Source organism: Cephus cinctus, unplaced genomic scaffold, assembly GCF_000341935.2.
Source record: "Cephus cinctus unplaced genomic scaffold, Ccin1 Ccin1_scaffold2545, whole genome shotgun sequence".
Taxonomy (NCBI): domain Eukaryota; kingdom Metazoa; phylum Arthropoda; class Insecta; order Hymenoptera; family Cephidae; genus Cephus; species Cephus cinctus.
This window is the reverse complement of record NW_014334294.1, coordinates 141,549-165,111: the sequence shown is the minus strand read 5'-3', so window position 1 is coordinate 165,111 and position 23,563 is coordinate 141,549. Positions and strand designations below refer to the sequence as shown.

At 47.7% G+C, this 23,563-nt stretch overlaps 1 protein-coding gene across 28 annotated transcripts in view; it reads right to left on the bottom strand.

Moving 5' to 3' along the window:
• LOC107274232 (probable Ras GTPase-activating protein) overlaps positions 1-23,563 on the bottom strand; it is a 65,214-nt gene that overhangs the window by 3,071 nt on the left and 38,580 nt on the right. For 25 of the 28 annotated variants that reach the window (XM_025091485.1, XM_025091488.1, XM_015753139.2 and 22 more), the window contains 8 exons: positions 7,933-8,027; positions 4,801-5,084; positions 4,243-4,529; positions 3,826-4,158; positions 3,338-3,742; positions 2,816-2,982; positions 1,127-2,692; positions 814-938 (listed from right to left, as the gene is read on the bottom strand). In XM_025091485.1, coding sequence (XP_024947253.1) covers positions 814-938; positions 1,127-2,692; positions 2,816-2,982; positions 3,338-3,742; positions 3,826-4,158; positions 4,243-4,529; positions 4,801-5,084; positions 7,933-8,027 — 3,262 coding nt within the window. Of the gene's footprint in view, positions 1-813; positions 939-1,126; positions 2,693-2,815; positions 2,983-3,337; positions 3,743-3,825; positions 4,159-4,242; positions 4,530-4,800; positions 5,085-7,932; positions 8,028-21,094; positions 22,826-23,563 lie in introns of those variants that run through there. The other 3 variants (XM_015753128.2, XM_015753127.2, XM_015753129.2) reach the window with 3 other exon arrangements.

The following is a 23,563-nucleotide window of genomic DNA, read 5'->3' as shown; positions in this document are numbered from 1 at the left end:
GAATGTTCATGTTTTGATAATGTATAATAAAGGAGCACAATAAAAAAAAAAGTGGATGCCCTATTTGCGAAGTAGCACCGAAATGTTGCGCGTCGTTCCAAAAAATGAATATAATTAAATGCCAAACATGTGATGTAAAATGTAAAAAGCTTAGAAATATAATTGACTCTTACACCAAGGTCCAGATCAAGCCAGAGTATACCAAATGCAGCGGATAGAATGCACAGGAACACACAATCAATTAAACATATATTAATTTGGTAAAAGTGACCAGTCGATTATTAAAAGGAGCTTAAACTCATTACTGTTAGGACAGAACTCTCTTGACAAACATAGCTAACAATAAGATTCTCGCAATGTAGTTGACAAAACTACCACGGGTAGCGCGTTAATCGCGAGCGATAATTTTGACTCCATTATTTCTCTTTCACCTTAAAGATACTAAATTGCACACAAGTTTCTTAAGTGATATGTACGATCAACGTAAAATCAATTAGCGTCGAAACTGAATGAAGCCGATTGATTCTGGCCTGATAAATGTCCTGTGAGAATGGTAAATGGCTAGAACGTCAGGTTTAAGCGATCCTTGAAAGGTAAACATGTCAAAGGTTTAAGATTGGGATGGAGGAAGAGGATGGACAATGGTCGACAAGATTAAAACACCAGAGAGACTCGTGAGTAGTGGAACAGAGTATGGAGAAAAACGATATCTATCCCACTGATGAGGATATAGGTCTATAGGTGAATGACACTGATTATTCAGGAAAAATACATTGGGCATGTGGAGTATCAGAGAACGATGATGAAATGTACCTGGAGATGATGCTCTTCATCTTGGTGTCGGGTGCAATGCCGTCTATTTCAGTATCCTCCGTGGCGCCTAATCGAGCGCGTAGCCGATCTACGCTACTTTGCAGCCTCTCGATTTCCACTTCGTACTGGAAACGAAGAGATACGTGTAGCGTGTTAGTTACGAGGCGAATGGTTTCCGGTCGATGAAGACAATGGTACGAATACGTATAGAAGTTTAGTATGTTATTGACGCAGTGGGAATTGAAGAGAAGGATAAAGACAGTAGAAGAATTCGTAAGAGCGTCCGGAAAGGAAACGGACTGCAATAATTTACCTGGTCGATACTACGATGACTGCGAGATTTGCTTCTCCTGGTGGCGCAACTCTCCTCTTCGCTGGTATCTGAAAGATCTCTCGTGGAATCGAGAGAGAGCCGTCTTCTGAGCTTAGGACAGCAAACAGGCTGAGGTTGCTCGGACGAGGTCCTGTGAACGTTGTTACCTTGCCTCCATTGATTCTGAGCATTCCTCTGAATGTTTCTGATGGGCTGCGGAGGTGGTGAAGGACTGAGGTCGACGCCTCTGACGGCCTCGACGCCTCCACCGCTGCCTTCCCGTTCCTCCGAGCTGGTACTTCCTCTTCTGGTGGTTCTGCCGTGCGTGGATTCCATGTGATAGACCGGATTCGCAAAGGCCAACGGCGCGGTGTTCAGTATGTGCGCATTGGCGTTGTTGCTGAGGTCGACCGGGCTCGAGCTTTGACTGTAAGCGGCAAAGCTCTGATAACCGGAAGACGCTACGTTGCTCAGCTGGGAGATGGAGATCTGGGATCCTTTCTGGGACTTGGACTCGGACACTTCGTCATCGGCATACCTGAGCAGATCTGAGAGCTCCTCGAGATTCCCGTTAGCGCTGGTCATGCTGCCTGGCTTCCCGTAATTGTTGTTTGGTTGATTAATCGACAGGGTCAAATTCGGATTGACGTTTGCATTGATCGTCGTCTTCGAGATGTTATTGTAGTTTTGGGTTTGATTCGCGTTCTCCTCCTTGTGACAGTGATTCCTGCTCCCTGACCTCGAGATGTTGTAGTTGTTGTGATTGTAGTTATCCTGCTCGTGCATCTCAAGATTCTGAAGTCGAGCTATGTTATGACGATGGTGCTGACCAATCGAACCATTGTTAGGATTCATAGTCTGTCCGGTTATGTTGTAATTCGAATCCTTTAAATTTGTCTGGCTCTCGGATCGCGTTGGACTTGTTGGATGAACCTGGCAGTGATTCACGTTGGCTAAACTGGCGCTGGTCGTCAGTCTGTAACCTGTGCCGGTGCGATTCGGCGCCAGGGCACGATGTTGCCTCGCGACTGGAGTTGGCGATCGTGAAACGAACGCGGCGGGCTCCAGAGGATAGTCGTCCGTGCTGATCTGGAGCTGAAGCTTTCCGTTTGTTGGTAGATAAGCATTTCTTGGTAAGGTCGCCGCGCGGATGACGTTTGGACTTCGTGAACTGTTGTGCCCCAGGGTACTCGACTGCAGGACTTCGTTACTATCCCTAATTGTACCGTTCAGGGTGCTGTGATTGCTTAAGGTTGAGGTCGCCGATATCGAGAGATTCGTGTTGCTATTACCGATCGTGGGATCGTTATAGCGGAATATATTATTCTGTAGATTAGGATAACGATGAGAAGTCGGTATAGGACTTGGTCCTGGTTGATCTAACGCTAAAGATATCCTCTCGAGGATCTCAGGAAGACGAGACGCTGGGGAGGATGGCGATGAGGAGGGCGACGCAGCGACACTCTCACGCAGTAGCGAATGGAGTAACGAGAGTTGTTTTCCCAGATCTATGTAGCCGTCGAATTCCAAAGAGTTATTAGCAGGAGCATCTTTCGGCAATGGACTCTGTTTTAAGATAATATAAAAATCATAATTAGACAATGAGTCATCAGCGTGATTCTCAATAGTCATAGACTGAGGTAATGGAAGTGTAAAGACAGAAATTGTTAAGAAAAATTTGGTACTCACGCTGATCAGCTGCAGAAAATTTTTCATAGCAGATGCCTCGCGCTCCAGGACATCGTTCATGAACTCCATGAAATTTTCTTTACCCTGGAACCTGGTGAAGTTCGCTAGAGTCTGCAGGGTCTTCGCCACTAGGGTGAGATTTCGCGCTGCCTTCTCATTTGGATATTCTAAAGGAGAATAAAAAATACAAGATAAATATCCTATCGCAGATTATCGTACCAAAACAGGACTAAAGAAGCATTAATCGAGCGGCAGGTGGCCAACCTAATGAACTGATTACATTTATTAATTTATCTTCAGGAGAGATCAGATCTTCCGCTATTATTAACGTAACAGCTCCTCTTTATTAGAATCCTTTCTTCGCAATTACTTTTACAACCTCTCCCCGAAGAGTGTGTTCCTTGATTACCCCGGATTCGCCGTCCTTGATCAATCTCATAAAAGTGGCCGACCGGACAAGCACTGTGTAAATCTCAGTCGCCAAGCGTATTCAACAGTGTAATATCACGTTTAGAGAATTACCGTGTGTAATGTTGAAGAGCGAAGGACTGAGAATGGCCGGACACAGGAACCTGAGGAATATCGAGGCCGAGATGAGATTGTCTGCAATATCCTCGCGTCCCATTTCAGCTAGACGCTCGCGAAATATGCGGAAGCATTCGCGCAGCTCCATGGGAAAATGTGCATGGCTCCCTAGTATTCGACTCCACGCAAGTTCCACGGCAGCACGTAAATTCTGCTGCTGCTTGTGAAGCGCTGCAACGGATGAGACTTTCAAAGGATCGACTTCACAGTCGCCACCCTCGACCGCGCCACGTACGACGGCTCCCAGCGTCTCCTGTAGGTACCGATCTCCCGTTAACTTAAGGTAAGCTTCCATAGCCTTGGTAGCCAAGGAATTCCCCCTAAACGTGAGTCTTTCGTCGTCTGAAAATATATAAAAATCCTTTAGCTTCGGTTCCCACTTAAATATCCAGTATAAAGAAATATTTGTTCCTTCGGATACTAACCTATTCTATGTATATCCATCATGACCAGATCAGCCAAGAACTGAGACGCCTTTTTCTCCCTCTGCATAACGGCCACCAGAGCGGTTGCGATGTCCTCCTTTGCTTTGACACCAATCACCGGCTCGAGTTTTTCGCACAACGAGGCGTAATCGGTCTTGAGGTATTCGAGGAACTCCTGATAAACTTGTACCGGTAAAATGTCTACCGACTGAAACCGGCACTTCACTCGAAGAGCCGGCGGCTCCTTCAGTGGTCCCTTGTCGCCTACCACTGGATACCATTTTTCCGTGAGATATCGAGACGTTACGTTGTGTACTGGTATACTGACTGAACCTAAAATTCAAAGGAAATTGAATTTATCATCACAATCATTATTACTCAGTGACGTCTTATTGTGATTAAAATTATAAAACCTACCGATCAGAACATTTTTGTCTCTCTTCTTCTTCCTGTCTGCCTCTCTATAGAGATTCACCTGAATGGTATTGACTGACGGCAGATGATGAAAGTCAAAGTGCTCTCCCCAGAAGCACAGATCAGCCTTAAGTTTCGCCGTGGTGCGAGCGTACAGAGTGCTGTCGAGGCAGACCTCACAGAAGTATCGCTTCTTTGCAGGAACGCCTTTCGCCTCGAGTAGCCAAATCTGTAGAGAGTTGTCGGTTCGCCTCGTCTGCTCGGCATCAGGTTGTACAGATTTCCTCAAGCTAAACAGGAAATAAAGGTCACCAATAAGTTTCACCAACGGTTAAGCCTTCTAGATAAATTTTTTTTTTCATATCGAAACAAATAAAAGCAGACACTTAAAAAAGAAAGTCCGATCGTTATCGAGACGCCAGTAACTTTTGTGACTTCCGTGAGTTTCACGAAATTCAAGTAAAAACAATCTCTCCGCGTTAATAACAAAGACTCGGGTTAACCCGGCGCATAATAAAGCAGCATAGCTTCCCGATAGAAATTCTCCACAAAATTCCATACCTATGCAGCCACTGATCTCGTTCGTGCGCAGTTCTGCAGCTGAAGTACTTGGGTCCCCCGGTGCTGGGTGTCACCTGGAAACAGTGTGGCCGACCCAGTAGGCTGGGATGCAGGGGCGTCACTGCAGCCAGGTCCATCGAGGTCACGGCCTGCCCGCAGAGGAGTGACTCGTGCGAGCGACAACCCCGAAGACCCGGACCACGTTGTTTCTGCCTCTCGAGTTTCGTCACGCTCTTCGTCCTCTTCAATGGGTTCGAGCGGAAGGACCTCTTCGAGAAGAAGTTCTGCAAGTTATATGAAAAATGGTGAGAAGCTTCGTTAGAACGGCGAAACGCGCGAGTTCACGGAGCGAGTCGAAGACCCGAGTGCGAAACGTCCGAGAGGAAATTGTCAACTGGCTAAAACGGCCTGCTCGAGGATTTCCAGTGACATTGCTCGAGTGAAAGGTAGAATCTACCGGATCCAGACTCTCACGCAGTGCTCCCCACACTAGCCCGCTGCGTTTGGTCCGCGTTCGGTTACACGTTGCCTTCACATAGCCAGCCATCCGGACTGCAAGTAGATACGCGCCCCTACTACAACCTAACCTAAACTAAAAGAGGGTACACCAGTCACATAAGGATCGCAAAATAGTACACAAAGGAGTTCGCTCGATCTTACAAGCCTAGCTAAAACACCTGATCCCGGAGACCAGAGCAAGATCAGCAGACACATCGAAGGACTCTCTACCGCCGATCTCAGTTCATTTACCCTGCTCATGAAGTAGTTGACGATGACGTTGACTACTTTATCCTCGTCCATTGTCCTCGGGCACATCTTTTTCTTCCTCATAAACGTAAACGGCGCACGAAATGACTTCTCGAGCTTGTCCACTCGTGGACCGTTGGATGGCTCAATGGCTCAATGGCTCAATGGCTAAACGCGACATCCTCCTCGTTCACCGTCCAGCCAGTTGCTGCTCCGCAGCTACGTTGATCCTCCTTTCGTATCTCTGACCTTTGAACTCAGCAGGTCAAACGCACGTGGCGCAATACGAAGAACGTACAAATGTCTTTACCCGTTAAATCCCAGATCAACATCCTCCCGCGTCTCAACGGCGATATCACCAGGAAGTGAGCCCAGTCGAGGTGCTCACTTCAAACTGGTCTCGTAGCCGTGGAATCGCACGAACGGATAAACACACGGAACCCGCCAGAAGACACGACCCGAATACCCGTTTGGAATGCCAGCTTCCTCGATCACTGTCAACTTATTTTTAACTGCTCGACGGAACGAGAGCAAGCTCATCGGGTATTTCGAGATGGTCTCAGGACCAGCACGTGGCTACCATTGATTATCGATGAGTTCAGATCGGCTATTTCACAAGTAAATACGTTTCCTGGATGTATACTCGATATCACCGTCACTGCGTAACGCGGCTATCCGATACCCTGGGGTAGCTCGGATCTGACGATACCGAGCTGGACGCGTTCTCTCAGAAGGAAATCTCAGCGGCGACTGCAGATGTTACCTCGGTCGTTCGGGGGAGCCCCAAGTCAAGGGAAGTTTTATCCCCCGAGGTACCTTTGTGTTGCCGAAAAATACCCTCGTGGGCTCTAGGTGAGTGGGGTACACTATAGGTACGGTGCTGGTACCCCGGTACAATTTTACTCGCCCCGTCTCTCTCCCCCCGTTCTCTTCCTGGCCGGGGCACCCTCCCCAAAGACCAGACAAAAACGTCTTGAGGTGGTTCTCAATGCGCAAATCCCGAGGCGCCTCGCAGCCTGTTTCGAAACCAGTCTGCTCCTTTCTTTGTTCCTCCAGCGCCCTGCTCTAAAGGTATATATGTATTTGTATCGCATGCTCCCGATATATATATATATATATTACAATGTATAAGGCAGCCTCACTCTCGACTCTCGCAACAACCGGCTCCTATGTATCTTGATTCATTGTTTTAAAATGTCTCTTAGCTCGGAGCGACGCTTGGCGTCCTGTCGCCTTCAGAACTTCATAGGGCGCAGACCCTTATAGCTGCCCAGATTTTATAACCAGGAGAGGAACGGCTTAGAGAACGACGCGAAAACCGGATTGAAGTCGTCTTCCGGTCGGGAAGGTATTAAGGATTAAGAGACACAAGATATAACTGGGCGTCGCGGCGCTCGACTCTATGCGACTAGTCCACGCGTTGACCGAGTTTCTCGCGGTTTTACTCGCCGCCTCGAGGAAGTAGAACGAGTCGTACGCGCCGGAACTCCCAACTTTTGCACACGACTTTACTGCCATTTCACGGCTAGCAGAACGTACTGCAGACCAACGTCTTATAGCTACAGCAAGCATCCATATAAAAGAAGTATTCCCGATCAAGATCAGATCAGAAAATATTACGGTTATTCCGACAATCAATTCTATACGAGTAGACCTATTTTTTGGTATGTCTTCTGAGGTTAGGATTTTATCGGAAAAAAAAAAAAAAAAAAAAAAAATTAAATTTCTTGGAAGATAAATTTAATTGCCTAAACCTATCTTTTACAGTCGTCTCTTAATTTTAAAGATGTACCGTTACCCAATCAACAATCAGTATTACGCGCCTTAAATCCCGATTCTCATTGGTTATACGATACCTTTACCTTAGAGAGACTGTAAAAAGATATACGGGTACAGACTCATGACTTTGAAAGTGACGTCGTTAACCCTCGACGATGGCGTCTGCTCACGTGACTTCGTAACCTAACGTGCTGTATATACTTGCAGCTCGTTCGGCTCTCACGCGTCCATCCAGCTATATGTAAATGTCCATGGACCAGTTTTCCTTGCTCATAGTTTTACCGCATTGCTGGATGTAATCGACTTTGTTCCACCATTGTCATTCTAATCGTCCAATGGGAAAGCTTCTAGAAGCCGTTTTCACGAATTAGAAGCGGTTACTGCTAGAAAGCCTGAACAGGGGATCTCAACGGATGAAAACGGGATTTATCAGCAGGGTCAGCGACTGAGATAAATCTACTCGAACTTCCCTTATTTTCACCATTCGTATACCAGTGCCACTGTACCATCCCTGTACGGATCTAATTCGTCGGTTGATAAATTTTACGGTATTGAAAAAAAAAAAATTTCAAATTTCAACTTTCCAAATTCCAATTAGATACTTACGACAATACGATTGGGGGTGACATCCAGAGGTCGCGCACCAAGAACAGGTGTGGCTGGAGCGCTACCCCTTCGACAGGCCTTCTCGTAGGAGGTATCTAGAACGAAAAAAAATAAATGTCAAAAATTTTCCAAGCACCGAACAATTTTTTTTCCACACGAAAAATCATCCCCTAAAACGATTTCGTCACACGAAATTTTTTAACGGAAACAGCAGCTCAGAAAACAAAACTTAGTAATTTACAACGCCTTTCTCTTTGCTCCCTCTCTCACGCTCACTAAAGTTCCCACTGTGTTTACAGTCAGTGGTTTAAATGGTCTTCTCGCACAAAACGTCTCGAGTTACCATTACTCCCTTTTGCACGTACGGGCCTATTCATCCCCTTCGCCAATGTAAGCAGGCACGTTGGTGGAGCCTAAGACGCAGAAAACCAGTGAGGTTTAGCGAAGGAACATTTTTTGCCGCACCCAGGCAAAGGTGCGTTTGTACCTCTGAGGTATAAATGATAGGCGGGTAACATTGCGATAGCTGCGCTTTGTGCTACTGCCGATAATAAATTACCATAGCAATGTAGCACGAGAGGTCGCAATAATATGAAAAGTAGTTCGTACCGAAATTATCTGATCGAAGCTTTGCTCGTGCGTGTGTAATTCGATTATAATGGGGGTTGGCGAGCGGTTGTGACTACTCCTGTTTTCTACGAGTTTGACCCTCCTTAACAACCCTTCCAGTTCGTATACTTTGTACTCTCTGGTGGGTTCCAATGTTTTCCTTTTCATTCCGGGCTCGTGGATAAATTCCCTCGGGCTACGTATTAATTCCGTTGGCTTTAAAATGAGCAAGAGGACCGCTACGAATATCCGAGCGATCGATGCGCACTCGCGCGGGCTACTTCGGAACTTCGCTTTGACCACGCGGTAAATCTGACGCGACGCTATATTGGAAAATTACCAAGGGTCTGAGTGTCTAATGAGGTAACGCTGTGGTTAATTATTAATAGGATATTAAGAATTATTTTCAAAGCAGTTGGCAAATCGCTACGCAATCGTCTTGCGCAATTCTCAGTAACACGACGTACTCTGCTCAACGGTTACTGTATACGTATATTCGTTGAACTACAAGGCTCCAGCCACGCCCGGCGCACTCCGAGGGCTAATTGCAACTGGCGAATTCTAATTGGCTCAGGAATAATTGTCGAAATCATTGTTACTCCCGGTACCCTTTCGTTTTTCGAATAGGTCAGGTTAAGCAGCTGCCACGGGGGCGCTAGGCCACGCAGAAATGCATTGCGTCTTTTGTGCGAGTTCAGGCTCATTGAAAAAAAAAAAAAAATGAAAGATAAAGCCTCGCGATCAGTTTAAATTGAAACGAAATAAAATACCTAGGGGGACACTGGGTCTCCAGTGTGTCGACGATCTTGCCTTCTGTCCCCTTATGCCCGAAAAGCTCATTGTTCGAGGAGCAGGCCTAGCCAGGCAAAAAGGGAGGCAGGATCCTGAACGGAGTATTTCTTTTAAGAAGGATGTTCCTTTTTGCTCGAGACAAATAAGATAAAAGGAAAAGCAGCTCATTAGTTTGAAATGCTATCCAGGGGGATGGAGCTCCTTTTTTTTTCTGGAAAAACAAATCCCCAGTATCCGCATAACAGGGCATGGTGCACCGATCAAAACACTCTCTCCACGGGACGTGAATAACGCCTGAGGCAACGAAGGGACAGGATCATTTGTGGATGCTGGACGCGGCTGTATACTCGTATACAATTTTATGAAAATTTTTTGGCAGGGGACACAATGTCACATACGTTAGCCGTATAGTTGCGCTTCATTGTAGTTTACAGGGACAAAGGGGCGCGGGGGTAAGATACTGTCCTATAGAAGCAGGACAAATAAATGACGCATAAATAGACCCAACGTTTAAATACATAGAGCAACATCATCTTTCGATCGTTTCCTGCCTGTATTTTTCACGTGTCCATTGTCGTACCGGTTGGGCGTAACAGTCACCGGTCGGTAAAAAGGGGTTCTTCTGAATGACGCAATGATTCGACTATTTCATTATTTCACTAAGTGAATAGCCTACGCAAAGTCCGTGGGTTCGATGAAATTGAAGAAATTCATGAAATTTTTACATATAGAAAATTCTTTACGTCACTTAAGCCCATGCACATTCAATATTAGAGAATTGTTAGCTCGCACGTACTATAGGGAACAGATTCAACCGTGACTTTAGTATATCTATTGAAAACCATATAAGAGTCAGTTGACCCCAGAAATTGGATCTTTGTGGGGAAAAAAAAAAAAAAAAAAAAAAAAAAAAATAGGAAATAAATTTCTCGCAAATGAATCCTATCGGCAGATAAAGAGTTTCTAAAGCGATTATGAAAACTGCTCGCAGATCGAACGAAGCCTAAAGCTTTTGTGGTAGCAATAGACCAGAAACTAGTTTACCACGGCGAAACCAGTTCGCGGTACTATTCATGAGATTCACACGTCATTACCCTGGGGATGAGTGTTAACGCGAGTAAAACGGCCGGGCAGCCTCTGTCCTTGCCATAGGGTACTATTTAATTTATCGCTTTATTATGGTCCCTTATGGTCTCTATGCTTCCTGTTAAAGTGTTAACAATGCAGGTGCCCATTAGCATCCTCACTGAAAAATGATGTCAATCGTCGCACACGATTTAAGATGTCGTTAAATTTGCTACCAGATATACGGGGGGTACTGTTGCCTACATAGTAAAACGACAGACGAGTCAAAAATTCGAAGGCTGTCAAAAAGTGTTAATTCAGCTTTTTTTTATATCAATTTTTGAAGATAACCCGAAACCGGAAGTCAGTGCGAGTGCGACTTTTTTAACCTGGGTCGAATTTAGGGGCGTTCGGCTGTCCGCGCGCGAGTCCCATTGTCCCCGAGAATTTATAGGCAAAGAATGACCAAACAATTTACACTGGCCTTGGCATTCCCGTACCACCGTGTGGTTCATTGTGAACCGAGTTCCCTATAAATATCGATTCGTCGACACTCCGAGAATCGCAGACACACAACCCGATTCCGAGGATCCATTCAGCCGTATATCGATCCTACGAGACTACAATATAGGTATACAGGCGTGAGCTAAATATATTGAGTTCCTCTATTCATTCATTGACCACCATCATCCGAATTCCAAGACCGTTAATCATTTTCATGGCTAACGCCGACGGGTCCTACGAGCAGCTCTGCATATATTCCGCCATAAGGGCTCATTGTGCAGTTCGATGATTATGCTTTATTTTGCGGCACGTACCCCCCTCGCGAAGTACCTAGCTGCGGTCTACAGGAGAGATTCGAGTAATCGGTTAATACGTTTATATAAAACCGCGCTAAGAGACTGCCAGAGAAATTGTAATCGAGCCAATGAAAATCCTTGCTTCTCTAACGGTTAGAATTCCAGAGTGCAGCCGAGCGCGACGAGCGACGAATCAATAACGGATGAACGCTCACGAACAGTGGGCTCATTGAATTTCACCCAGGATTCTCAGTAACCTAGGGATCCTCTGGCGACGACTGCCAACCGAATAGCGCAAAAAGTACAGTACTCGGGTCCGGCCACGTTCCGAGACACGTGAGAGGCACGGTCTGAAATTCGAATAGGACTGGCGCACGTGCAAAAGAGAGAGAAGAGTAAAGGTGCCCCCACAGAGCGATCAACGAGCAAGAGGGCGGAGTGACTGTTCAACAGATGTCACATTACGTTACAGTTCTATGTCAGGTTTTATGAAAGCATCAAATAGACCTCCCCATTACTTTCGGCCAATACAAATTTCAACTTTATTCCATCGACTCGATCCGTCGGTTTGTTTGACTCAATTTTTAATTTACTAATAGAAATTTTTAACGAAGCCTTCCGGCTCGACGTAAAATTACACGCGTTCCTCTGTCTATTTAAAAAGCGCTCTATCCCTCTCCCTCTCGAGGAACACGTGTAAAGTTTGAAAATTTTTCAGCACCAGTCCCTAGGCTATCCCTGGCTGTGCTCCCTGGCACGCATGTGCCTCTTAGGCCGCAAGGACTGACAGCTTCCTGTAAAGGGAATCCATAGAAGCCCTCGAAATTGAGCGAGCAGGCTGTTTCACGAGAGATCTCAGTGCGAGTAACGGAAGCTCAATTTTAATGGATTTTAATTTTCACATACGTGAAAAGTGGAGAAAAAAAGAATCCGAGCGTCAGATCAAGCGAAGGTCGTGCGCGGACAATAGGACGGTAATCAAGAGCGACAGTTAAAGCAGTATCGTTACGAACGTTCTACGATCGAGCGCGTGCCGAGCTGACATTCACATCCGTATAGATACGCCGCTCGTTTATAATTAGCCTTTCGTTCTAGCCGGCTGGAAGCCTAATGAAAAATACAACATGAACCCCTTGGGCACACCGGAAATTGTGTCTCCCATACTCCGAGGGTTTACAACGTGGGTCAAGGTTCGCTCAACTTGACTATAGTCGTACACAGAACGTCAGTAAGTACCGGGGTAGTGAGCCCCGTCGGCAGCCTGTCGTAATAAGTATTATTACGCATTCGGGTACCAAGCGAATACTGTCTCGTGTCGCCAAAACGATTCTCGGCGAAGTCGTTGACGAGTCGAGCGAGCGCGGCAGCTGAAGCGTAAATTCCAATACGAGAGTCTATGGGTGATTTAATTGCGTTGAGACGGCAAATCCTCGGAAAGAAAACAACAAAGTGATACTCGAGAATTGAATTTTCACGTGGTCTATCGGCAGGACTGATTCGAGAACACTCGGTGGCTATTGTGCGCGTTCGCATTGCGTGAGCACTCGAAGACGAAGTTCACATTGGAAAGGAGAGACCGTCGAGTGCCCTCGAGTAGCTCGATTGTGCATTTGGTAAGCGACCTGACGGCCCATTAGCTTCGAATCGCCATTGTAAACGAGCCCGAGGGCGGACGGGAGCGAGGCGATTTATCGCATTGAAAAACATCCTTATCCAGCAGACGAGGCTTGGCTAAAGTTTCACAGGAGTCATACGGGCAGCATGGTCCCGTCTTATCGGACTTATCTCCGTCCTCGATCGGCATTCCGCTCCGGTAATGATGTTTATACCGATAATTGTACGCAATTGGAGCAGCACGTCAACCGCGCATGCGCGCGCGACTACCGCTCGGCAGATGGAAGACTGGAAAGTCGCTGCGCACGCGCGACCAAAAAAAAGGAGTCAGTCGCGTCGACGCAGGTGCTGCAGCTGCACGTGCAACGCGGAGCGAGTAACGCTCAAGTATTTGGCAGCGGTACTCTTTAACACGGCGAGACTTAAGTATCTTATTGTGCTTGCACGAGTATAGTGTATACGCGTTCCTGCTGCCGCTATCTCATTGCGCATGGAGTTACTTCCGATATTATTAATAATTAACCCAACTCTCGTCCCCGGTTCTTATCTCCTTGGGAAGTAGAAAAGATAACCCCGTCGGATCCAGCGTCATTAAAGGCCAGACCCCATTTCGCCGTTATTCCGAGTACGGCAGGTTACGCTCGTGGCCAATAAAGTGGAAGCTAATAAAATGCAAGACCCAACGGAAGCCGTTTGAACTTTTCGTCGTAACGCAGAAGCGGATGGAGCTTATGGGTTTCATTTTTCACTTGGCCAGCCGTATATCGGCGTCCTCCGCGTGAAATTTACTCCTCCTCGAGTTCGGAGGGGAGAACGAGGAAAGTCCGTAAGTGAGCAAAGACGGTAAAATCCTTCGGCGAGACCTCGAGAGACTTGCTCCTTTCCCACCTTGACTCACCTGAAACATAAATAGACAGGGAGAATGTTAACAGGCTGGAATGGCTCTCTTAATAGAATCTTTACGTATAAGCTTCTCATGTATTCAAAGCTCTATAACGTCGCTTGCACGCGAGCTGCAGCAATACCCGAGGCGTACTGCAACTCGATCCGATGACAAGTTTGCCCCAGTTTATTTCTTATCCACCTTATCTGACCACTGAACTGTGAAAGCTCCAATTCTTATCTGATTAGGGCTCGCCTGTTGCCGCATTACAAGAGGCTAAGTGGGTCTGAATCGATGCTTACATAAAAGTCCTTCCTCGTAGCGACACGAAACATTCAAAAAACCAAAATCTCATTAGATAACAGTTTTATATATATATATATATATATATATATACACACACACAGTGCATTACGTATGACGTACAGTCAACTAAGAAAATGACCAATATCCTTACGAGTGACTCACGAGGTTTACACGTTGCATTAGTACTTTAAAAAAAAAACGTACCGACTATACATTTACCGTTGGATATTCTAAAGACGAAACCAGAGGTACGATATCGTGTATCTTCAAGCGAACGAAAAAGCAAAATCTTTTCACAGATCCCAGAGTCTGTGCCTTGTTCAGACTGAAGCCTGTCTGATGGCAATTCACTCTTAAGATTTTCACGCCGTCTCAGACACGCGATCGCACCCCAGTAGTATCTTCCGGCATAGACGAGATGTTTAGTCTAGATTTTCAGAGAAGGGAGAGTTATGTTTTCACAGAACCGCCATTGGCCGTAGTCCGAGAATTTTTAACCGTGCTGTACAGAGGAAGGATGCAATATAGGTATATCGGTAGACTTTTTAACTCCTGAAGCTTATTTAGAATTTCGTCGTTCTCTATCCTTACTGTGAGTGCGAGAGAGACAGCGCTATAGGGGTTCACGTGCTCAAGATAAGGAGAGACATAATAAACACGTAATTTTGCATGTCTAAGGCCCTTTGGCTTTTATGCATTCCAATGGTACAGCCGACCGAACGTGCAAGACTGGCTCTACCTATATATAGGTTAAGACTCGAGAAAAGTACGACGCCAGTAGACGCCAGTTAGACGCCAGAGCGCGTCGGGTAGCTGTAAACGAGATAAAAAGGGCCGAACTCCACCGTGAGACGTCTTCCAAGAATATTTCACGAGGAGTTCGCGTAAGAAAAATGAATATCACCAAAGCGCCGTTCCAAGAAGCAAATGGCTAATCGAACGTCCCAACGGAAGACCGGCCGCGCTGTGTATCTACGAGAGAGGGGGCAAAATCGTTTGGCCCATATATCAAACGGGCGCCGTGAAATCTCATGGGCGTCCCTTTTCACGTCGCGTAACCAAAATAAATATAAATGGAGCAGTGCGTCACGCCATAGGAAAGACCCCTGAGACTTGGAAAGCAGATAGAACAATGTTTCACAGTCATGACAGTTGGATCCAAACGTGTTCATAAGTATGATGAAAAAATTCGACGACTCTATAATCAGCTACCAGATGGCGTCTAAGAGCAGTCTAATCGAACTCGTATACGCTTTACTCGATCGCACGTGCTTCCAGCACGTGAAAACCAAGCTCAACCTTCTCTTTCGCTTGGATGTTTACCAGCGACCGAATAACCAGGCATCTATTATTTCTTTCCAAGACCTTCGTCCAATCGTTTGTCGGTTCTCAGACGACTGCGTCGCCTTGCAGTAATGTCCCGACGTGATCTCAGCGCTTAGCAAGCGAAAGGAACGCTTACGAGATATAAGCTAGTTTTACGTAGTGACACGTCTGTACCGGCGTAATAAGTTGGTATATAGTAGGCACGAGTATACGGAGACACGGTGGGCTGGCGTATGGAGCAACACGGGGCTCTACGGACGCGCAGCGCACACTGATATTTTGTCTGAATAGAAAGGCGAGTGGTACTCGGGCCGACGTAGACTGGACTCGCCGAGAGTTCGAGCATATCGATCGACTTTCCCGGGAAGCTTTTAATATTTTACTAAGCAAAACGGGAGCACGCTTGTCTTACATTATTCAGGAGTTTACTTCGTGTAACATACAGGAACGACGGTGCACGTTGGTCGCACGTGGATTAATTTGCCAGTGACATCGCCTGGCTAACGTCCACTTCCGGTACCCGTGTACTGGAATACATATATATACCTTGGAATGTAATCGAGCCTAGAAAAGGACTAAGGATGCCCTTGAGGATGTATTGCTTCAAACTAAATGAATTGAATGGCTGAGCTTGCTTTATCTGGTGCTGATTAATCCCTGTGGCCATTGAGCAAACAGGAAGCGTCTGAGAACGTAGTGGCTTTAGAAGGGGATTCAATATAAAATTGAAGGACGAATAAATGGAGAAAAGGGCCATGGCCCGAGGCTAAGAGAAAAAGGATCAAGGATGGATTTGGGGACGAAGAAAACGTCGTCGACTGGAGAAATATTGGGTTAGGGGTCGAAAGCAGGGGGGGTCGACTGTTAAATAAGCCCCAAGACTGGTCCCTGGACTGACAGTTAGAATATTTCGGACTGGTGGAAGTGAGGGGAAGGTATAGGGGAGACGGGGGGGGGCAAGGAACAGGAGGTCGTAGGAGGAAGCTGCGGATAGGATTTCCCCCTCGATCATGCAGAAAATAATTAATCGCGGTCCAGCGGCAGCGCGACGCCCACGGTGTCAAATTAATCTCGCTGTGGATTAATTGGAGAATTAAAGATTAAAGGCTGATGCCCAGTCGCGTCCCCGTTTAATTATTCTCGTGGTAATGAATTAACGGGCGTCCACTTTGGCGACGTCTCACGTCTTTATGACGCGACGAGAGACGTTCAGGGTCTCCCTGGGTTATTCGCCGCCTCGTTCTTACACGGGCGAACTGGGGTGGTTGGCGGTCGCGTGAGTCATCGGGAGAATTACGTAGAAGACGGGAGGATCGGTCCAGGGCAGCGCTCCTTCTCTCCGGGCGAGACCCGGTGGTCCAGTCATCTCGTGAGAACGCGACCCGCTTCCGTTTCCAGCTCCTATTTCCCAAGCGAGCGCCCCTTCACCCGTGTATAGACGCCGGCGGCAGAGTGCGCTGGCAGAATGAGAGACAGATAGAGCGGGCTGGCTATGCATGAGAAAGAGAAGGACGATTCGACTGGTCTTGCTAATTTCGAATAAACCCGACGACGTCAGCTTCGTCGTAGAACGGATGACGCGATGAGCGATGAATCCGTTGGCTAAGAGAATGGAACTGGATACGTAAATAGAAAAGTTTGGAAAAAAGTAATTTTGAAAAAAAAAAAAAAAAAGTACCAATCCCTATATCCCTAACGGGTTGTATCGGCCCGGTGACTCTCTGCGTGTTCTTTTTATTCCGTGCCAATCCCAGCATCCCTAATCGTCGGGCAATAAAGTAGCTTTTAAGGGATCAACGGGGAGGAAGGACGGTCGAGTAGAATGGGGACATTTTTGTGGATTACCCTGTCCCATTGTACTCTCTAAGTCGGGACTCCAAAGCCAGAGGCCAGCGAGAGCGACCGCGTGCTGAGAATGGCTGCGTAGGGTTAGATATTATTTCAACGCTTAACCTGGTAATGGACGCGGCGATTCGTGTCAATAGATTCTAGACTAATTGTCAGAAACATCCAGGGACGGAATGCGATTACGGTGGCATCTGCTGCTGATTGCCTATCTGGCTCTTGGCCTTTTTCAGTTTCGGCCGATTAGAATTTTACCATCATCGTCATCATTGGATTTGGCCTTACCAGGAAAACCTCCAAGAATACACGGCACAGGGTCGCCACGGTGAAATCAACTATTTCGGGACGTCGAATAAAATCTGCGATACCAGTAAATTCGATTCCCCCTGCTCCCCCCCTTCGTCCCACCGCCCAAGGACGCAAATCTTTTTACAAGACATTTCTCCCTGATTCGCGTAGCCGATCGCCGAGCTAATCCCACGAGAAAGTAGAAAGTCCGATATCATTAAGAGGGACCCGAGCCAGCGTGCGGATAAATTTCAAAAATTTTATCGCGCTATCGTTATCATCGATGAACCTAAGAAGTTCGCTAGTCTCTCGAAACTAGACGCGTATACGGTCCCCGCTCGTAGTCCAATTGCAACAATTGTCACAATTATGACAATTCGCAACAATTGCCTCCGGCCGACAAGACCCCCCCAACTACACGCGTATACGCGTCAAGCTGTTTCTCGCTCTTACCGACTACGAGGTACTGCGATCTGTCTCCCTTGCACTCGACTACGCTATACCCCAGAGCAGGCCTTTAGAATTTCCGCAGAAGCGTCGCCTCGCGTCCGGCAGATCGTTGAACTCGATAAAAAAAAAAAATAATAATTTTCTGCGACGAAATTTCCGAAAACGCGCACGAACGACTTATTCGGGTCGCGCTGGACGATAATAAAATTTTCCACCAGGGACGTACACCCGTCTGCACTTTGTCGGAGCTGGGTCCCCGCGGACTCCAATGCAGGAAATTCCAACCGATAACGTCAGAGTGGCCGTTACGTCAACAGACGCGTAATAACGTGACAGAAGAGAAGGAATTTGCATACAGAAGTCGTGGAGCCCGAGGTCACGTGACCTCCTTGCCCCTCGTCCCAGCCAGCCCGGCGCGTCGTGTCGTGCCGTATCAGTACTGCTCGTCCTAAGTACACAAACACGAATATCCATCCCTCTGTGCCCAGTGAAGCGGGTTCCATTGTGCCATTGCGACTGGGGCTTCTATACTAATGGACGACCGATCGACGAACAGTCACAGCTGACACGATCTTTCTTTTTTTTCCTTTCCTAAACGCCCAGCGAACAAAACCGAGTGCGTAAAAAGATCGACGGGAGCGAAATGAAGCAGCACTTTGCTGACACATGTGTTGCGTACGGCGAGTGGGAACCGCAATAAAAGCGTCGCGCTTTACTGTGTATTTTTTGACATTGCGCAAACAACGACCCCCTAGATACCCCCAACCTGACGTCACAGCAAACTTGGACTTTTTACGTCCCTTTTTCCCTGTACCAGGTAAACAAGCCGTTGGGCTAAAACGGCAGATGGGACTGCCCGTGTAAATTTTCTATTTTTCCAAATTCAATCACGCTGGAGTCGAAATTTCGAAAAGCCTCGAGATCAAACGACGAAATTAGCCCGACGAGCGACTAACAATTCCGATCAGCTGATTCGCACCCAATCAGACCCAATTCCACGTAAATCTGTCCTCGAAGTGTAATCAAGGCAGAGCGCCGAGACGTCGCGACGACAGCTATGACGCTCTCGTCGATAACTTTTACAGGATTGGCAAAACCCGCTGTTATCGTCGATACGCGTTCCGAGTATCGGGACAATAATCGAGCGACATGAGCAATCGGCAATTACAGCGACGACGGGAATGACGAACAGTGGGACCTCATTGTCCATGGGTGTTATTGAAAAATCATCAGACCCCAAGACTGGCCCGTCGGCATAAAACGAGCCTTGCGCGTGTTCGGTAAAGGGAAAAAAAAGAACTGAAATGAATTTGATTGGCAAGCAATGCGAGAGGCAATTAGGCAAGTGCTTGGCTTTGTTGTGAAAGTCTTTCGTAAGGGACCTAACGTAATGTGTATCGAATGGCTGAGCGTGCGTTCGTAAATACGATCGATCCACGTATCGGACTGTAGCGCGAGACGAGAATCGCGCTGGCAACGTATATTTGCACGAGTGACGATTAACCGTATACAAAATAACGCGACTTTAGACTGACTCGGATAATTCGAGGCGTGTCCAAAATATCTTATCGCGATATCGACGCGAAGGCCACGGGCTGCAGGCGACAGGCACAATCTCCCGCGCGGATTTCTTGCATAAATATTCACAACCTATGAATCAAGCCACGCAACGACGTAAATAACACGCTGAGCGATAAATCTATTGATAAACGCGGTTGCTCCCACTGCTGGCCACTTCAGGCTTCACCTGTCGACGGGCGAACGAGACCTGCGCAGATTTTCATTACACACGCTATGCTTACAGGCGCACCCGGCGAAATCTATTATGATTTCGAGTGGGACTACCGAGCCTGAGCACAAAGCACGCACAATAATCCACCATGGGAAATCAGATTATCCATGAAACTTTTTAATATTTGGGCTACGGATCAGGCACAGCCACGAGTCGACTGTATCCGCTCGACAAAGGATAGAACAGAGGGAGCGAGAGAGCTCACGGGGAAGTTTAGGAGAGGAAAGTGTAGCCATTCGGTTAGAGTGGGTTCTGGTCCAGGAGGCAGGTGCCCAAGAGGACTGGTAGGGCCCTGCATAAGTAGGTCCCCGAAATCTTGTTATGGGCTTCGAGAGCTGATCGGCCGATTCCAGCGGACCGATCTCCCATACAAAAGGCAAAGACGAAGCCAAAGGGACAAACAGGCAAGGGGCTCCGAGGGTAAAGAGCGAAGGAGGATCGGGGAATCAGCTAAGATCGTTTATTAGACCTGGTATGGCTGTGAACTGGAGTAAGAGAGATGGATTGAGAAAGAGGTCCGATCAGGCACGATGCGTTAATAAGGGATAAGAGGCTCATTCGGCGATTGACTCTTGGCTGTGTAACGGGACTGCGGGAAGTTACGCACGGGCACGGGGCAACGTTCATGCCCGTCATTTGTCAGGGCTGAACGCGAGACGCCATGAGGTTGAATTCGAGGTCTCTCCGGTAGGTAGCCGGCCGAATTGACCTTATCTTTAAACTGGTTCGATCGGTGGAGAATGTACAGAGGAATCCAGTGCTCCTTACAGGGCACGACCATCGGGCTACAATAACTGCATCCTTCGTTCGATTATATTTTTATTATTATTTTTTCAATTCATTAGGCATCCTTCGGTTACGTAATTCTAAGCACTGGTAAAGCATTTGAAGAAATGAAAATCGTACCGTTCTAAGGCTACCGGTGGTCACGATAAGCCGGCCTTTATTCCTGCTGATAACAAAGAGACTCGCGAACGGTACCGCCGAGAAACTTCTTCCCCGTGAAGCAACTACACGGTTCGTTCGTCCTGCACGTTGTTCCTGCGCTCCGGTGCTCCCCTATACCTTCTACGTAAGTACGCAACTATCGACGAATCCTCGTTAAACGTCTTGCGCTGGACTGCTTCAGGGAGCGGAGTACATAATTTTCCGGCTAATAATGACGATTACTCCAGTCCTCGTAAAAGTCGTGTTCGGTATTAAAAGTCACGAGTGAGAGAGACAGGTGAAGGGAGGAATGAAAGAGAGAGAGAGAGAGAGGAGACACAAAGAGAATGAGAAAGAGTCCTGAGGCAACTCCCAGCCGCAAAAGCATCTAGCGGCCGATGCCCTCGGAGTGAAATTAAAAGGAAACTTTCGATTTTCAAAGGACCCTCCATACAATCCCCGTACCTGAATGAACACCAGCGTCAGCATCCACGTCGTCCTCGTAGGTAATGACCTCGATCCTCGTAACAGCCTGAGGTGCGATCTCGTGTTCCGCGTAGCTGTTAGAGTCGGTGGTGCTCGTAGACGAAGTCGAGGCGTTCGAGATACTCGAGGTGGTTGAGGTTGTAAAAGACGTCGCGGCTGTCGAAGCAGCCAGTGAGGTCCCAGCCGACGCGACTGAGGTCTGACATGGTGGATTCTCGTTGGAGGTATTGTGCCTGGTAGTGGCACGGGCCAGCGTGCTGGTGCTTCGCGCCAGCTTCGTACTGTGGCTTCTGCGTATCAGGTTGGTGAAGGCGGTGTTTTGTTTTGACGTTTTCTGATCCGGCTGCCTCTCGGTAGTGGTCGCCAGGTTAGCCGGCTTACCGAACCCGATTTTGGGCACTGCCCGATCCCTCCTAGCCTCCTCCCTGCGCTCGTCGGCCATTCCATTGCCGGTCCCTCCTCCGCCGGCTTCGGCTCTGCCAGCGAGGCCACTCGGTTTCCCAGGTCCGCTAACCGGCTGGCTGTCGAAGCAGGCGATCGTCTGGTTCAGCCGATTCTCCTTCCTGTTTGCTTCCTTCCGGCCGGTGAACCTGCTCTGGAACCTCTCGATGGTCTTGAACGACCTGGTCCTCTCGACCTTCTTCTTCTGCTGCTGCTCGGCAGCCTCTGGCAGGCTGTACTTGGGCGCCTCGAAGATCCTGGTCAGGGACTGTACCTTCCCGGAAGTACCGACGGGCACGCTGCTGCCCTCCTTATTCTCGACAGCATTGCTGCTCAGGGCGCGAGTCAGGATTACGTTTGGGATACTCTTGGACGTGCTGATGGGGAAGGTGTTGCAGGCGAACTTTTCCTTCTCCGGCTCGAGATGAGTCTTGGGGATCTTTGAGGAGTATCGTGACTCCCCGTCGAGGGACACGTAGAACGTGGACCTCCTCTTTGGAGAGTCATCGATGCTCTCAGCTCCCAACATGTCACCGTTACTTCGACGTTTGTCCTTTCCTACCTCCTCTTCTTCGTCACTCTCGCCAAGGCAAACTTTATCTACGCTCACATGTCTACTAACGCTCACTGTGATTCCTGTGATTACGCCGAGAATCCGCCTCCTTGTAACTACAGCTTAAGTTCGTCGTCGAGACCTGCACGTGCCTCGACGCTTCGCTGCTTTCAAAACAACGTCGTATCCTTCGACTTGTCTGTTGTCATTCACTGGGAGCAACTCCGCAAGACGGACACGCACTGAACGCGTTCACTGCAAACGACACGAGCGTCTTCGATCTTTTTTCACTCACGAACACGACGCTACTAGCCTAACGTCGTAAAAGACGCCCGATCACCGTAACACCGTACGATTACAAGAATTCCATAAGTTTCTGTAACACGATCGAAGTTTTACACAGCTGCTTCCTGGCTTCTGTATAACACAACACGTAGGTACTGTACGTCTCACTCGTTTACTCGCAAGGAAAAAACACGGCAGAAATTCTCTCGAGCACACCGCGATCCCGAGGTTCGACAGAAACTCGAGCGAGACTTTCGAGAAAAATACGTGAAAAACATGGAACGCCAATGGGAGAAATTAAAGTAACGAGAGAGAAAGGCAGACAGAGAGATAGAGGGAGAGAGAGAGAGAGAGAAAGAAGGAGAGATAGAAAGCCAGAGGAGCGATCCGTCAACCGCACAGCGGACAGACCCACGACTATCTGTCCGCAGCTCTGACTTTTTCCGAGGCAGTAACCAGCGCTCCTTGCGGCAGACCCTCGAAACAGTGCGAGCGCGTTGCATCTATATGCTACGACAGACTCGGCGCAACTTCCATCCGGCTGGACGCCGTGTGCATTTTAACCTTTGCAAGCCGTTAACGAGCACGCACTGACATTTTTTTTCTCTCCTACGCGAAGTTCGCTGCACTTTACAGCCTTCGACTTCGGTGAGGTGCACCTGTCCCGTCGACGAGATATCCTCGGCAAATACTTAATCCAAGGACAATTGCCGATCCTAGCCAAGGTACTGAACCACGTTTCTTCGAGGGTTATGGCTTTATAGATATTAAAAGTTACTAATGAATGCTCATTGCCGTAATCATTTCTGCCTGCGCAGGCCTGACTTACGCACAGTTAGAACGCAACGAGAAAAGAGAATCCAACTGGCTGGCCGACTTGGCTGCTCTGATATCCTGCTTCTTCTGCTGTTTCTTCTTATTCCTCGTGAACGAGTGCGTCAGGCCTTTTTATTATCCCTTTCCGTCAAGTTCGTGTCAGCTTACGCGTATGCACGTACACCGAGAAGTTCTTGGGCGAGGGGAAAAAAATAGCCAGACGCGTCACTTGATATTTACGAAAGTCTGGAAAACGAGCCTGCTGGATAGAGTCACCGGTATGAGTTGTGGAAGGAGAAGAAAACAAAGAAGGATAAGAAGAACTTTCATGGGTGTGGTAGCCATTGTCTCGC